Source organism: Pimephales promelas, chromosome 20 (genome assembly GCF_988280905.1).
Source record: "Pimephales promelas chromosome 20, fPimPro1.hap1.1, whole genome shotgun sequence".
NCBI lineage: Eukaryota > Metazoa > Chordata > Actinopteri > Cypriniformes > Leuciscidae > Pimephales > Pimephales promelas.
The window spans coordinates 20,768,341-20,783,146 of record NC_142788.1 but is presented as its reverse complement, the minus strand read 5'-3'; the positions used below and the strand labels follow the sequence as shown (position 1 = coordinate 20,783,146).

At 36.0% G+C, this 14,806-nt stretch overlaps 1 protein-coding gene across 2 annotated transcripts; it reads right to left on the bottom strand.

Moving 5' to 3' along the window:
• Nucleotides 1–6,601: 6,601 nt before the first annotated feature.
• Nucleotides 6,602–14,704, bottom strand: atp6ap1b (ATPase H+ transporting accessory protein 1b). Of its 2 annotated transcripts, none has more exons than XM_039651712.2 (10): nucleotides 14,618–14,704; nucleotides 13,430–13,556; nucleotides 11,515–11,589; nucleotides 11,228–11,421; nucleotides 10,057–10,088; nucleotides 9,817–9,902; nucleotides 9,044–9,294; nucleotides 8,903–8,953; nucleotides 8,521–8,758; nucleotides 6,602–7,656 (listed from the first exon to the last, which is right to left on the bottom strand). In XM_039651712.2, exons 2-10 carry the CDS (start codon nucleotides 13,547–13,549, stop codon nucleotides 7,447–7,449), a joined length of 1,257 nt encoding a protein of 418 aa, XP_039507646.2. In that variant the 5' UTR covers nucleotides 13,550–13,556; nucleotides 14,618–14,704; the 3' UTR covers nucleotides 6,602–7,446. The 2 variants fall into 2 exon arrangements, with proteins under 2 accessions (XP_039507646.2, XP_039507645.2); XM_039651711.2 differs by lacking the exon at nucleotides 14,618–14,704 and adding an exon at nucleotides 13,801–13,960.
• Nucleotides 14,705–14,806: the final 102 nt, after the last annotated feature.

Here is a 14,806-nt window from a genome sequence, read left to right as displayed (position 1 = left end):
AAACAATTTCTCCAGTGCCTCCAGAGCAGTGAACTATACCTAGTACTGCTCTGGTCAGGCCATATAAGAACAATTATAATTCCATTTTGCGAGTCCATGAGTCTCATCATAAATTTATAAACAGCATTTCTTATTACAGCATTTAGTGTGGTCACATCATTCTGCACACACAACTGGCTTGCACTGGTCCAGCGAGGTACCTTCAAAAGAATCCTTAGAGTATCATTATATGCTACTTGTAGCTTGTGAAAAACAGCTTTAGTATAGCAACACCACAGATGAGGAGTATATAGTGGTGTGCAGTAAGCTTTAAACAGTGCTATTTTTGCAATTTCTGTACACATTCCAAATTTCCGTACCAGCATATTTGCCTGTGCATACAATTTACAGTACTGCCTCTGGATGTCATCATTATCAGAGAGGTCACTCCTTATAATGGACCAAGGTACTTCACTTTCTCCACAACTGCCAGACCCCTTCCTGACAAGTGGAACGGGAAATACAGCATTACGCTGCTCTCCGGTCCTCACAATCATCACAACAGACTTTATTGGATTAAACTTGATGTCATATCGTTCACCATATTCAGTACACACATCAAGCAATTGCTGGAGGCCTGCAGAACATGGTGACATAATGACCAGGTCATCAGCATAAAGTAAATGGTTTAATAGTCTATCCCCTATCATACAGCTGGTCTTACAGTTTTTCAAAGTTCGGGAGAGATCATCCATGTAAAGATTAAAAAGCATGGGTGACAGGATCCCACCCTGCCTCACCCCATTACTCACAGAAAAAGGTCTTGATATCGTACTACCCCATCTAACCTGCATTGTTTGATGTGTGTACCAAAAACCTAATATCCGGATTAGGTAGGGAGGAACCCCTCGCTGTTGCAATTTTTCAAACAGTTTGCCATGATTGATACGGTCAAACGCTTTTGAGGCATCCAAGAATCACAGAAACACAGTGGAGTTCTGCCCTCTGTACTTCCTCACAGCCTCTTTCATGGCATAGATGCACATATCAGTTCCATGTTGACTTTTAAAACCAAACTGCTCGTCAGTGGTAACAACGTATTTCTGAAATCTATCCAGGAGCACAATTTCAAAAACCTTTGATATGACACTAGGCAATGCAATTGGGCTATAATTATCCATAGAGGAGATCTTTCCTGTTTTATCCTTCACTACAGGTGCAAGAACAACAGATAACATAGAGCTGGGCAATATACCATGCATTAACATTGCAGAAAAACATAAAGCAAGTAATACCACAACTCTATGACTGGCAAATTTTAAGTGCTCTGCAGAGATTCTATTCAAGCCACAAGATTTACCCACTGATAGTTTCCCAATGGCTTTAAATACCTCCTCAGCAGGAGATCACATCATCGGGAGGAACATCCCCAATACTGAAGTTTTTAGTTTCTGCGCAGTTGAATAGATCACTATAATGCTTTCTCCACAGCTCCACAATATTATCAGGCCCTGTAACTCCCTCAACACTAAAGGACAGAGGAACTTTAGCAGCATTCATAACCTGAATTTCTTTCCAAAAGTCCTGCACATCATTTTGCAACAATTTTCGCACTAAGGAGTCAGCCCTCAGTTTATACTCCCTTCTTTTTATGTACCATACAGCACGTTTAAATTGCTTATCCATCAATTTTTTATGCTCAAATACAGGTCCGGTCCTTGGTTTACCCACAGAAACCCAATTTAAAAAAGCCACTTTAGCCTGCTGGTGATGTTTCCTTACATACTCATTCCATCCAGGTCGGGCATTTTGTTTTTTAAAACTTCTTTTAGTAAATGGCATACTTGAATCTTTTAATCCAGCCACAACTAGATCATACATCTTACACACGTCCTCTCTATGATTCAGATTTTCACAATTAACATTTCCACACATAAGAGCATTATATGGAATTGAGATATTCCCAAGATTCCTCTCAGTCAGGTAACAATAGTGCAGTAAATCACTCTCTGTGAGCTTTTCCCACCCCACTTTCCCATCACCCATGTGAGTATCATGAGGGGTTAAAGCAGGTAGACTCTCCACATTTAGTGTAACAGAGACAGGCATGTGATCCACAGTTGCCATCCCATACATGATCTCTAAGTCCACTATACCCTCCTGAGCATCCGCCGTACTTATGCAGTGATCAAGCCAAGAGGTTGTTACGGAAGCCCTGAACCGCAACCTAAAAAAAAAAAAAAGTCAGTAAAAAAATAAAAAAAAATCTGTAAAAAAAAAAAAAAAAAATCTAGCATTTCGAGATTAAAGTCGAACTGTTTCGAGATTAAAGTCGAAATGTTTCGAGATTAAAGTCGAAATGTTTCGAGATTAAAGTCGAAATGTTTCGAGATTAAAGTCGAAATGTTTCGAGATTAAAGTCGAAATGTTTCGAGATTAAAGTCGAAATGTTTCGAGATTAAAGTCGAAACATTGTGCATTCATAACAGTGCGCGTCCACTGGCTCAGAGCGCGCGCGCGTGTGTGTGTGTGAAGTCGAACTGCCATGGATAAACACAAAATAGTAGCTTTTTACTTTTATCTGAATTACTTATCTTACTTTATCGTTATAAAATATAATGCGCCGGAATAGACTTTAGCCTATAGGAAAACCAACACGGAAAACACTTTTCAGACTGGATGAGAATTCCAGCTTTATGAATGAATGAATGAATGAATGAATAGGGCATTTATAGCGCTTTCATGCCTACACTCAAAGTGCTTTACAATCATATGAGAATCTCTCCTCAACCATAAGTGGTTATTAAATCTTAGGAAATCACAGGATCCGGCCAAATGATTGGATACAGAATGATGCACTTAAAATGTATACAGAGCGGTACGTTGAAGAGGGAGACCGAACAGTTACTGTTGTTGTGTTTTCGACCCAGATAGTGTTGACTAGACGAGCACGAAAACACCTCAGAAACACTGCCACTAGCACGTGTGACGTGTGTAGATTTTGTTGAAAGCCCAGATAAAAGTAAAAAGCTACTATTTTGTGTTTATCCATGGTTCGACTTCACACACACACACCAGTGGAGGCGCACTGTTATGAATGCACAATGTTTCGACTTTAATCTCGAAACATTTCGACTTTAATCTCGAAACATTTCGACTTTAATCTCGAAACATTTCGACTTTAATCTCGAAACATTCCGACTTTAATCTCGAAACATTTCGACTTTAATCTCGAAACATTTCGACTTTAATCTCGAAACATTTCGACTTTAATCTCGAAATGCTAGATTTTTTTATTTTTTTTTTACAGATTTTTTTTTTTTTTTACAGATTTTTTTTTTTTTAGGTTGCGGTTCAGGGCTTCCGTAGGTTGTATTCCAGGCTTCACTGACATATGTATAGCTATCACTTGGCAAGAAAACCTTACTTGACACGTTTAGCTTATTGTCTTCACAAAACTGGATTAAATGCTGACCAAATAAGGACTTCACATCAGAAATGTCGGCATTAAAATCACCCATTACATAAATACAAGTACATTCACTTTCTTCTATAAAAGAACCAATAAAGGCAAGTCTTTGCAAATAAACAGCTTCATTATCATGACATTCAAATGGTGTGTAAATATTCAAAATAATAAAAACATTATTGCCCAAAATAAATTTTACACCTATGCACCAATCGACATTCAGTCTAATCACACTAATAACTGGATCATATTTCTTTCGCCACAATATGGCCACACCTCCAGGTATTCGACCACGCACTATCCCCAAGCTCAAGTCTGTTGTAGACTTGTTGGAGTTAAGCCCCTCCAAATCTTGCTTCGAGAGCCAAGTTTCCTGTATACACAGAATATTAGTGTTCTCAAGCAGTTGATCAACAACCAACAGGGGCGGGTCCACGTGGTGGCCAGGGGGGGCACCGGCCCCCCCTGAAATTCGATTGGCCACCCCAGGTGCCCCCCCTATAAGATGTCTTGTGATTGGTTCATTTTACGGCCAAACAGTTTATAGACTCTACGGAAGTTTGTGATTCAAAGAAGTGCAGCGCCAGAGAAACAACGGTCAACATATTATTACTAATGCTGCGTTGCGTAGTGTGAGCGGAAAGTGAACGTGTTCGCCGGGCTGGTCATGTTAGCGCGAAGGTAGCTGTGCATCCCGGCAACGTCAGTCCCCTCATCAGAGCGGTGTTTTCAGCGGCTGGACTGAAGCATTTGTTTACACTCGACGCGTCCGCAAGCACGCGCAGTCTGCAGAGACTCGCGCTCACGCGCTGAAGTGGCAGGCGAAAGTGTAAACAAGGCTTGAGGGTCACCATACAGGTTGCGGTCGCGTCTGACCCCAGATCATGTCATCAACATGCTTATCTTTCTCAACAAAAATCAGTAGACTGGAGCAGAAGTTGTATGCGAGTTATTTTTTATGAAGCTTAAAGTAGCCCATAGAAAGTAGCCTAGCCTAATTGATTGTCAGGTAGGCTAATCTCTCTCACCCTTTCTCGACTCCGTGCCTTATGAGTTTCATGTTGACAAAACCTGTCAGATCTAAATGTTATTATATCTTCAAATTTAGCCTAACCAAACGCCCAGTTTAACTGCCACAAGTTGATCATCTTGTAATAAAGATCTAATCGAGGAAAAACACGCTTTATTTTTGTATTTTCATTGCATTTTTAATTTATAAAAAGTGAAATATAATAAATTTGAATAAAAAAATATTAATGATTAATCGATAGTCGATCGTTAATTCTTCCGACGATCGACTAAGAAAATTTAATCGAATGCCCATCCCTAGTTCAGTCAAAGTTTAATAAAACACAATAAAAGTATAATACGCTGGGCGCTATCAAACAAATTAATAAACACTGTCATGGTGATTTTGCATATTTTGTATCAGTTTATTTTGTGACAGTGAGTGACCACATTATAATAATTGTCTGGTGACACGTACGTTACTTGTTAATGCATGAGAGTAAGACAGTTAGATAGTCAGTTAAATTGTGAGTCCTAACTTAGTAATTTCTACGTGAAATGACAGCCCTAGAAATGACATGGATGCATTCTGTGCATTTCATTCACAATTTGAATTGTTTTTGTTGATATTGAGAATAACAGACAAACATAAGTGTTTCTTTTTTGAAGGCAGGGAAGAGAGCAGTGCCAAGCCATGAAAAGAAGTAAAGATATAGGGAGTTTCTTTAAAAAAAAAAAAAAAAAAAAACACACACAAGTGTAGAGGCAGAAGCAACTGAAGAAAATGTCAGGCAGCAAGAAAAATTGTCACTGGAACAGAATCAGCCAGCAAGGAATCAACAGGCCAGACAGACAGTGATTAATTATTATTATTTGAAAGAGATTGTGAATAAAACTACTGTATATTGTAATGGCAAAACTAATTAAAAGAAAATAGTTGACCTTGTTTCTGCTTCTAGGGTTTTAAAATTGCTCATTATTAAAATTGCTTTTATTTTATAAACTTGTTAGTTTTATAAAAACACTAAAAATAATAAACACTGGCTCTCAAATTTAACTTAATGGACAGGGATGCCAAAACTAAATTAATCAAAAAATGTGCTTTATTACTACATTTGTTTTCAAGTAACTTTATTCAAGTTAAAAAAATAATACAAATCAATAGGATTTATGTATTATACTGTAGAATTTAGCTTTTTTTTTCGGTCACTGGTGGCCACCCCATTTGGAGGCAGTGCCCCAGCATGGCCCCCCCACTAAAAATGCTCTAGACACGCCCCTGACAACCAACCGCCGGGCTTTGTCCGCTGCATTTTGTCCTAGTCGCAGACCCCGAGTGTTATGTTACGACCCTCATAGATATTTAAATCAGAGGCGCATTCATCTCTGCATCCCCAAAAGCCACTATTGCCTTGGGTTTACGCACTTCATAGTAACGTCGCACAAATGCACCCTCTGGCCACAAAGCCGGGTCATACATATCTTTAACATCATCACACTCTGCAACAACTTTAAACGAGCTGTATCTACTCTGTGATGAGTCTATCTTTGTGCAGGTAACTTCGCGACCAAGTTTTTTTCGTAGGTAAAATGAGAGCGTGTCTGCCTCTAGTTCAGGCGCAAACCTCGTAGCAAAGACACTCACCATTTTCGTCCTCACTGTTCGAATGCTACTCCCCGGGCCGGTTCCAACAATGCCACTTCTCTTTTCCCGTTGCTGTGGCCTATTCAGTCGGGGCTTAGGTCTCCCCGAGGTAGCAGCCGAGTGAGGTCTGTGACGTTTGGCTACGGTACTCCATAAAGCAACTGCAGTCGATGTGTTAGCACTTTCCGCTGTGTGCGCACTATACATAGGCTGAGCCGGTGCAATTATTGATTCCTAGGTTTATTTTGTTATGAATAAACAAATGTGCAATATATAAAGGAAAAACCTTACAATTAAAGTTGTAATGTTATAATGTTCAAGTTTTTGTTCTAAAAAAAGAAAGATGCACACAGAAAATGACTCTAATATGACCAAATTGATTGATTCGAAGATATTTAGTTTGTTACAAACAATGTGCAATCTGTAAAACAAAAACCTCAAAATTATAGTTGAAATGGTATACTGATGGAATTTTTTTGACCTTGAGAAAAAGCTTAAAGTATAGACCAACAAATTGTATGTTTATTAATTTATTTCATGTTGGTACATTTTTGGGAAGTACACCTGTTTTGGAATGGACAAAAAAAAAAAATCACAATGAAAGCAATTATATAAAAACATTTTTTCATTTGTTTTCATTTATAGAAACCTCATGAGCTGGGAAAATGTAGTTTTATATTTTTCAGAAACTTAATTCAGGTCTGAGGGGGTTAATTTTGCATATTTGGCATAATTCAATATTGGCAAATCTTAAATGTACAACTACATACAAATCTAATACAATGTGAGAAATAAAACACCAGTTTTAAAAGATGAGATAAAAAAAACAGTAGTCCTAAAGATAACAGTTGGAAAACAGTTTCTCTGTCTAATGGAAAACTAGTTTAACATTAGACAGAACATTCACTGTATGTGTACTGAAATATGTATGTGAAACCTTGGTAAGACTTTACAAAAGTTACATTTATTAAGTAATAATTAAAAGGAAAATAGCATTTACAGCATTTAGCAATCTTGATCACTTTTATATAAATAAATGTCAATTTATACAACTTGAAAAGTTTTATATATATATATATATATATATATAAAATTAGAAATGAACAATGATTTTGTTTTTTTTAAACGCTCAATGTAATTTCATGTTAGCAATTGCAAAAAACTCTTGGTGAACATATTGAAACTTATTGTAAATTATTATCAGTTTATTAAGTAAAGGAGATGTAAAAATAATTTCAGCACTTTCTACAAGACACATTTTTGCCTTTGAATAAACATACAAATTTAAATAATCATGCTAGAACCAGAAATTTCTGATATTTTTCCAGTTCGACAACATCACAGCTCACTCACTCAAAGGCACTGAAATCGCTGGGCCTTTTGGATCATCAAAGCGGTCCATGGTGTGAATCTGCATGATCATGTGCAGGCCGTAGGTAAGAATGAGCACCATGAGCAGAGAGGTCAGCAGGCCCATCCAAATCCCCGGAGTGAAGAACCCTGCACAATCGCTGGCATACGAGAACATTTCACCTGTAACGTTGAAACCTTGTATCTGTTGGAAAGAAATGATGCATCAATCAGCTGCATTTTTTTGTGCACTGCAATTCAGAATTTTCACATGACATTATGTCACATCCTTGTAGGAATGCCCATCTAGAGGGTAAAACGTTTTTACCAGGTTTGTACTAAGTACAAATGTAATAAGACAGTGACATTAAAAGACCACTTTTAATAAACACCTTATTGAATGAGCACAAAAGAAGATAAACCCCACGTGCAGTTTCTACATTAAGAGGTTTCCATAGCAAACCATTAAAGAAATGCTTAACTATTTAGTGTGTTGTGTTCATATTCTGGGTTCGCCTATGTTTAGTATGGATAATCAATGAGGCGCATTACTGAATTTGTTTTTTTAATAACACTGGTTTAGATAACATGAACTAAGAATGAATACTTCTACAGTATTTATTCATCTTAGTTAATATTAATTTTTAAAATGTACTAATACATTATTAAAACCAAAGGTTGTTTGTTAACATTAGTTAATACACCATGAACAAACAATTAACAGCTGTATTTTATATCAACTAATATTAATAAATACTGTAACAAATGTATTGCTCATTGTTAGTTCATATTAGTTAACACATTAAACTAATTAAACTTTTTGTAAAGTGTTACCCGCATTTTAGAATGTCCTGCTGTTTTTAGTGAATGAAACTGCGACAGGTGCTGTTGTATATGGATTATATGTGCCCAAAACCTGCACTTTGTTGATCTTTTTGTTTTTCTTCTTTTAAGAGGTAATCTAAATATTCGTGGCTTGAAACAGATGGAAAATTGACATGCCTGTTCAATGAATGTTTTTCTCTCCAGGTCTCCACGTCAGTCATGGATCTGTGAACTATAGTAGTACCTGAAAATCAGTGAAGGTCAGCTTCCATTGGGTGGCGTTGTCCGTAGCATTGCGAGGCACCAGCAGGGGGCTCTGAACACTGCTTACGTTCTGGCAATGGAAAGAATACTCTGCAGGAGCGTAGATACCACCACTGGCGTTAAAGATCGCCCTCTGTCCGTCATACTCCAGCACCACCTGCTCCATGACCGTCCAGTTGCGAGCAGACACAGGAAAGAAGATCTTGCGCATAGCAAAGCTTTAGGGAAGTATTAAAAAAGTCAAATAGTCAAAAGTCTCTTTTAGAGAGCATGCACATCAAATCCAACAGCAGCAGCGAATCCTGTTCGTCAAAACCACAAATGATCAATGTCAGTGGACGGATTATGTGTTAAATACTTACATAAGCTTGAAGGATTGGAAACTCAGAACACTTTGGTAATTCAGGACGAGTCTGAAAAACAAATATTTGATACGTTTAAGAAACAGCAGTGAACGATGTTGAAATGTATACTGATTACTGCTTGATAATGCTTGTTCTAACCTTGACAGTGTTTCATTGCAAACTGAACCAGTCAGGTCAGGAGCTGCAGAAGAACCATTAAAAATGTCTTTTCCCAAATCTATTTCATTTCCTTGGAAGCTAGCGAGGAGAGTGTCAGCCCATAGCAAGATGCAGGGTTGCCCCACTGTGTTGTTGAAGACAACTGGAGGTTTCACAGACGGCGATGATGGTGCCTGAAGTAGTGATCTGGCCATAAAATTTCCTGACATTACTGGGGTATCCTCAATGACCTATAGAAGAAGGATAAATTACAAAAAAAGACTCATAATTTAGAAACAATGTTAGCACAACTTACAAGACACCCATTGTTATTAAACCCCACTGGGTGTACAGTGTGAAATATGGTGTGAGAATGTTATGTATATTATGTATAAGTTCTGTATACATAAACTTGATAGCACAGATGACAATATTATGAGGATGCGCAATCTTATACCCTTTACGTATTGTGTGCTGTGTTCTTTCAGTCAATAACACCGACAACGGAAATAAAGACGTTAATGCAGGGTTTAGGAATGTACAGTGTGTAACGACAGTTTATGAACACCAGGGATTAATTGTTAACCATGGGTAAATTATGAACATTGAAAAGTGAAGCAAGATAACCAAGGAATCCATTTACCTGGGGTTTCCAATGAACCAGTGACTAATGACTAATTATTTCAAGTGTGAATGTGACAAGCCATATAGCGTGAGAGGCAAAAGAGGCAAAAGCATCTGCTAAATCAATAAATGTAAATCTGATCACTTACTCTGGAGGGCTTGAGGCCAGTGTATACAGCGGTGTAAGGCACGTCCTGAGACTTGAACAGATCAAGGACCTTTCCAATGATCTCATCTAAAAGAAAATAAAAGAAATATTACATACTATACCACAGCAATGCTGATGAACACATGGCATCAAATTAGAATTTAAACATATATATATATATATATATATATATATATATATATATAAAATTAATTATCCAAAAAGAAACATAACTACTCACCATTTTTCAAAAGCAATTCCTTTGATTGAGCCCTGATATTTCAACAAAGCAAAGTCAAAAGGGTTATTTTTTTTATTATTTATATAATATTATAATATTTATTCATTCTAGTGCAATGCCCGTGCAAAATCATTTTTTGTGTGTTTTTAGTAATTGTTGGTTTGGGATCTTTAAGTTGCTGAATAGCCTAGGCTACTATTACACATGAGCCAAAACTCTGAGAAAACTATAACATTAAGAATAAAATACCAGAATAAAATACAATATTCAGAATTAAACAGTGTAGCTGACTGACTGAGATTTCTTTTGAAAGACTGACTTTTTAAAAAAAAAAGAATGACTACTTTTCCAAAAGTGAATGGCTACTTCTTCAAAAAGGAATCGATACTTTTTCATAGTTCTATACAGTTTATATATAGTTTTTCGTAGTTCTATGCATAGTTATGAAACTGTATCGTTAAATTGTAATAAATGTTAATATTGTATTATATATTGTATAACTACATTTTTACACAACTTTTTCCAAAAATCGCTACTTTTTCAAAAAGAATTGCTACTTTTTCAAAAATAATTTAACAAAATAATAACAAAATAAAATAACTCAAATTAAAGTTTGAAATCCATCGCAATGGTTCGAGATATTCGATTAACAGACAGACGTTCCCGTAATTTATAGATAGATTTGAAATATTTTTCATTTTAATTTTAGCTTAAATTTTATTTATTTATTGTGCTTTTGGAATTTTTTTGAAACATTTATATTTAGCTTTCATTTATTTTTATTTTTTCAGTTTTAATTAATTAATAGTAATTTTAATACTTCAACTTATTTTAAGTTAGTGAAGTGCAACATATCAAATTATCAGAACTAAGTTTTTAATACAATACTTATAATTGATTTTATTTCAACTTTCTAATTGTTTTTATTAATAAGAAAAAAAAACTGCAAACAGAACAAAGAAGGGTAGTTAACATTATTGAAATTCAGAGTGCCTTGCAAAAGCATACAGACATAAACCAATTCCATCATTCTACTGAAATTTTATGCTTTTGTATTGTTTTTGTTTTTTTGAAGCTCTGAAACACAATTTGGCATCGCAATGTGGATTTGGACAATTTTGAATTGATGAAACTCTGTATGTAATATAAATAGCATTACAGAACATCTTACCCAGCAGTGTAAGGGAGATGGACAGCCAGCAGTGAAGGCTGTGCGGTATTCGGCTTGATTTCCTTTAGGATGCTTGGGTTGATGTGGACTGCTGGGATACCCAGCTCTCCCTGGAATAGTTCCAGGACTGAATCCGATGCAGACCAGTCCAATGCTGGCAGCATCAGAGGACTAGAGGATGTCTGAAGTGCTGACTTGAATACCAGGAGAGAAAAATTGAAGAGAATTTTAAAGAAAAATCTAGACGTGATATTTTGAGGATTAAAAATTATAAAGGGCACACCCACCTCTACATTTAAAAAGACACTGTCTTGTTTGTTCCCAAAAACTCCGCCGTACATGGTGAAGTCATCTATACTTAGCTATATAGTGGGGAGAGCAGGCAACAATAGTCAGTTGTTACATGACATGGCATAAATGTTTGGTATGTTTTTTTAATATTTTACAAATATTATAATTTATATATATATATATATATATTTATAAAATATATATATACTTTGTATATATATATATATATATATACACACACACTCACAGTCGTGCCCAGAATTAATCATACCCCTGGTAAATATGATCAAAAATGGCTCTAAAAAATAAAACTTCATCGTTTGTCCTTTTGATCTTTCATTCATAAAATTGGCAAAATCCTAACCTTTCGTTTAAGTAAAAGAATTGAAAGTGGGGGGGAAATCACATAATAAAATAAATGTTTTTCTCCAAAACACATTGGCCACAATTATTCATACCCCTAGATTTTTTTATGAATAAAATATCTATGAAGTATATTCCCATTAATATTTACCTTTTTTTACATGAAATTGTCCAGCCATGACTTCTTGTTTCACAGGAGTTTAAATATGAGGAAGCATAAAGGCCAAATTCCCTGAATCATCCATTACAGTGAATAAAACCAAAGAACATGGTTCTTCTGATGTGCATCAAAAGATTGTTGAGCTTCACAAAATAGAAAGTGGATGTAAGAAAATAGCTAAAGAATTGAAAATTCCCATTTTGACCAGCAGGGCAATAATTAAAAAGTTTTAATCAACTAAAGATGTTACTTAATAATAAATAATTTCTGCTAGAAATATTATGATGGGCCGTGGTTGGATATTCCATCTGGACAATGATCCAAAACAAACATCAAAATCAACACAAAAATGTGTTAGGGAGCACAAAATTAAGCTTCTGCCATGACCGTCCCAGACCCTGACCTGAACCATATAAAAAATGAGTGGTCTGAACTGAAGAGAAGAAGCACCAACATGGATCTGGGAATCTGAAGGATCTGGAGAGAGTCTGTAAGGAGGAATGGTCTCTGACCTCTTGTCAGGTGTTCTCCAAACTCATCAGGCATTATAGCAGAAAACTCAAAAAGGAGATTGCAAAAAGGTATTTAATAAAAGGGTATGAATAATTATGGCCAACGTGTTTTGGAGAAAAACATTTATTTTATAATGTGATTTCCCCCGCACTTTCAATTCTTTTACTTAAACGAAAGGTAAGGATTTTGCCAATTTTTTTGAATGAAAGATCAAAAGGATAAACAATGCGGATTTATTTTTTACTGCCATTTTTTTTATAATATTTACCAGGGGTATGATTAATTCTGGTCATGACTGTATATATATATATATATATATATATATATATATAGTACTTTTAGTATTTAAAAGAAAATTAAAAAAAAACATTTGATAGCTATATTTCAAATACCAAAAACGTGTTCTATAAATTTATAGTCTTGTCATTGAAACATGTATAGTCTTGTAATTTTTCCAATAACGACATTGATTCAGATTACATATACACTGATAATACCTACCAATCATACTTGTTTGAGCCAATGTTTCTCTGGTGTTTAATATTGCAACTTTTGTCATGTCAATGCACAAATGATCACATTTGTACTGTAATGAAATACTGGTATGTCCAAGGGAAGATGAATGGGGAAGTATGACTGTGGCTCAAAGTCACACTATACTGACAAGTCCAGTATCAACGAGAGTAAAAATATCTGAATTAGAGGAAGAAGCTGCTTTACTAATAATTCTGCAATGTAAAATACATTGCTCCTACATTGATCACACAGTAAACTGTTTTTATATCCCACTTTATCTCTTAAAGCAGATCAAAACACAAGAATGCATTAGGGTGGCATTATCTCCCCCACATGTTAAACATATGAAGGCTTTTTACCTGATCCTGTAAGAAGAGCAGCACATTGTGAGGAGCAGTGGACAAGGCAGATTTCAGATAAGACACCAGCTGCCCACCAGACACAGCCTGACCAGCTGCTGGTTGAGCCAGATGTGGCATACTGTAGCTGTATTGACACAGACATCATTCAGTTTGCAAATCTTCTCAACAGAAACAGGATGACATGAAACTTTGTCCACAGTAATCAGCCTCTAACAAGCCCTTTGTTTCCAATTTATCGACAGTCTACCAAGTCACTAGTGAAAGTTGATTCGGCTGCCTGAACACATATAAGAAAGCCACAGCAATGTTCTGGTGTACTATTTAACAATGTAAAAGCAATATTCCAAAAAAACAAACGTGTCACGTACCCATTACTGGTCCACATGAGCAGAGGCACTTGAGCATAACAGCTATAAATCGAAAAGATAAATAATAAAACTGAAGTAAAGGCCATTGTCGACAGACTACTACGCCGCACTCCTACTTCCGTCATTATTAGGGAGAGTCACGTGAATGTCAGAGCGCTGATGATCACGTGACTCTGTTTTTTCATTCTTCTATCATGTGGTTCCCTTCTGACTCGATTCGTTCCTATGATTCGTTCTCGTCTCTGAGCAGCGCGCAGGCGCAAGATGATCTTATGGATATTTGTATTATTTTTTCTAGGGCAACGTGTTTGAAAAGGAAAACGAATATACACTGTACAATCATTAATTTAACTTCATCATTAATATCTATCTATCTATCTATCTATCTATCTATCTATCTATCTATCTATCTATCTATCTATCTATCTATCTATCTATCTATCTGTCTGTCTGTCTGTCTGTCTGTCTGTCCTCAGAAAGAGAAGGTGCAGAGCCCCGCTGTACATTGTACAAAAAATAAACTGTAAAAAAAGGTTGCCCACATTGAAAACTATTTATTTATCAAAAAGGTTATTTTATTCAAACTGCACGATCCCTTTTACTGTATGAATCAATCTTGGTCAGCCCTCGCTATTTTTCACCTGGAGTGTAATAGGACTGTACTTTCAGGACCGCTTTATTTAGCTGAAATAGGCTATGACAGCCTCTGTCATATATTTTCATTTTAATCAAGCAAGCTTATCTTAACAGATCCCTTATTACTATGAGCATTAATATAAAACAAGAATTTGCGTTTAGCACTAAACACAGCTCTCACCTTTATCATCAGCACTTAACTGTAATTCATGCGTTATTGAGAAAATCTTCATCCTCAGTGTTGTTGGCGGAGGGATATCTGATAATGTGACTGCACCCTGTGCCATTCAGCTGTAGGATGGGGACATGAAAAGGAAATAACTTAAGACTATTCGGGATTTGAATTATCGCTATTTTTTGGAGCACTTGT

Bases quoted from the DNA above. Each gene is read 5' to 3' on its own strand.
- atp6ap1b (XM_039651711.2), bottom strand. From the start codon at position 13,925: ATGACGGAAGTAGGAGTGCGGCGTAGTAGTCTGTCGACAATGGCCTTT. The intron at 10,089-11,227 runs GTAAGATGTTCT...TTGAAATATCAG, and splicing joins CATCTCCCTTACACTGCTGG to GGCTCAATCAAAGGAATTGC. The intron at 8,954-9,043 runs GTTAGAACAAGC...TTTGTTTTTCAG, and splicing joins TGCAATGAAACACTGTCAAG to ACTCGTCCTGAATTACCAAA.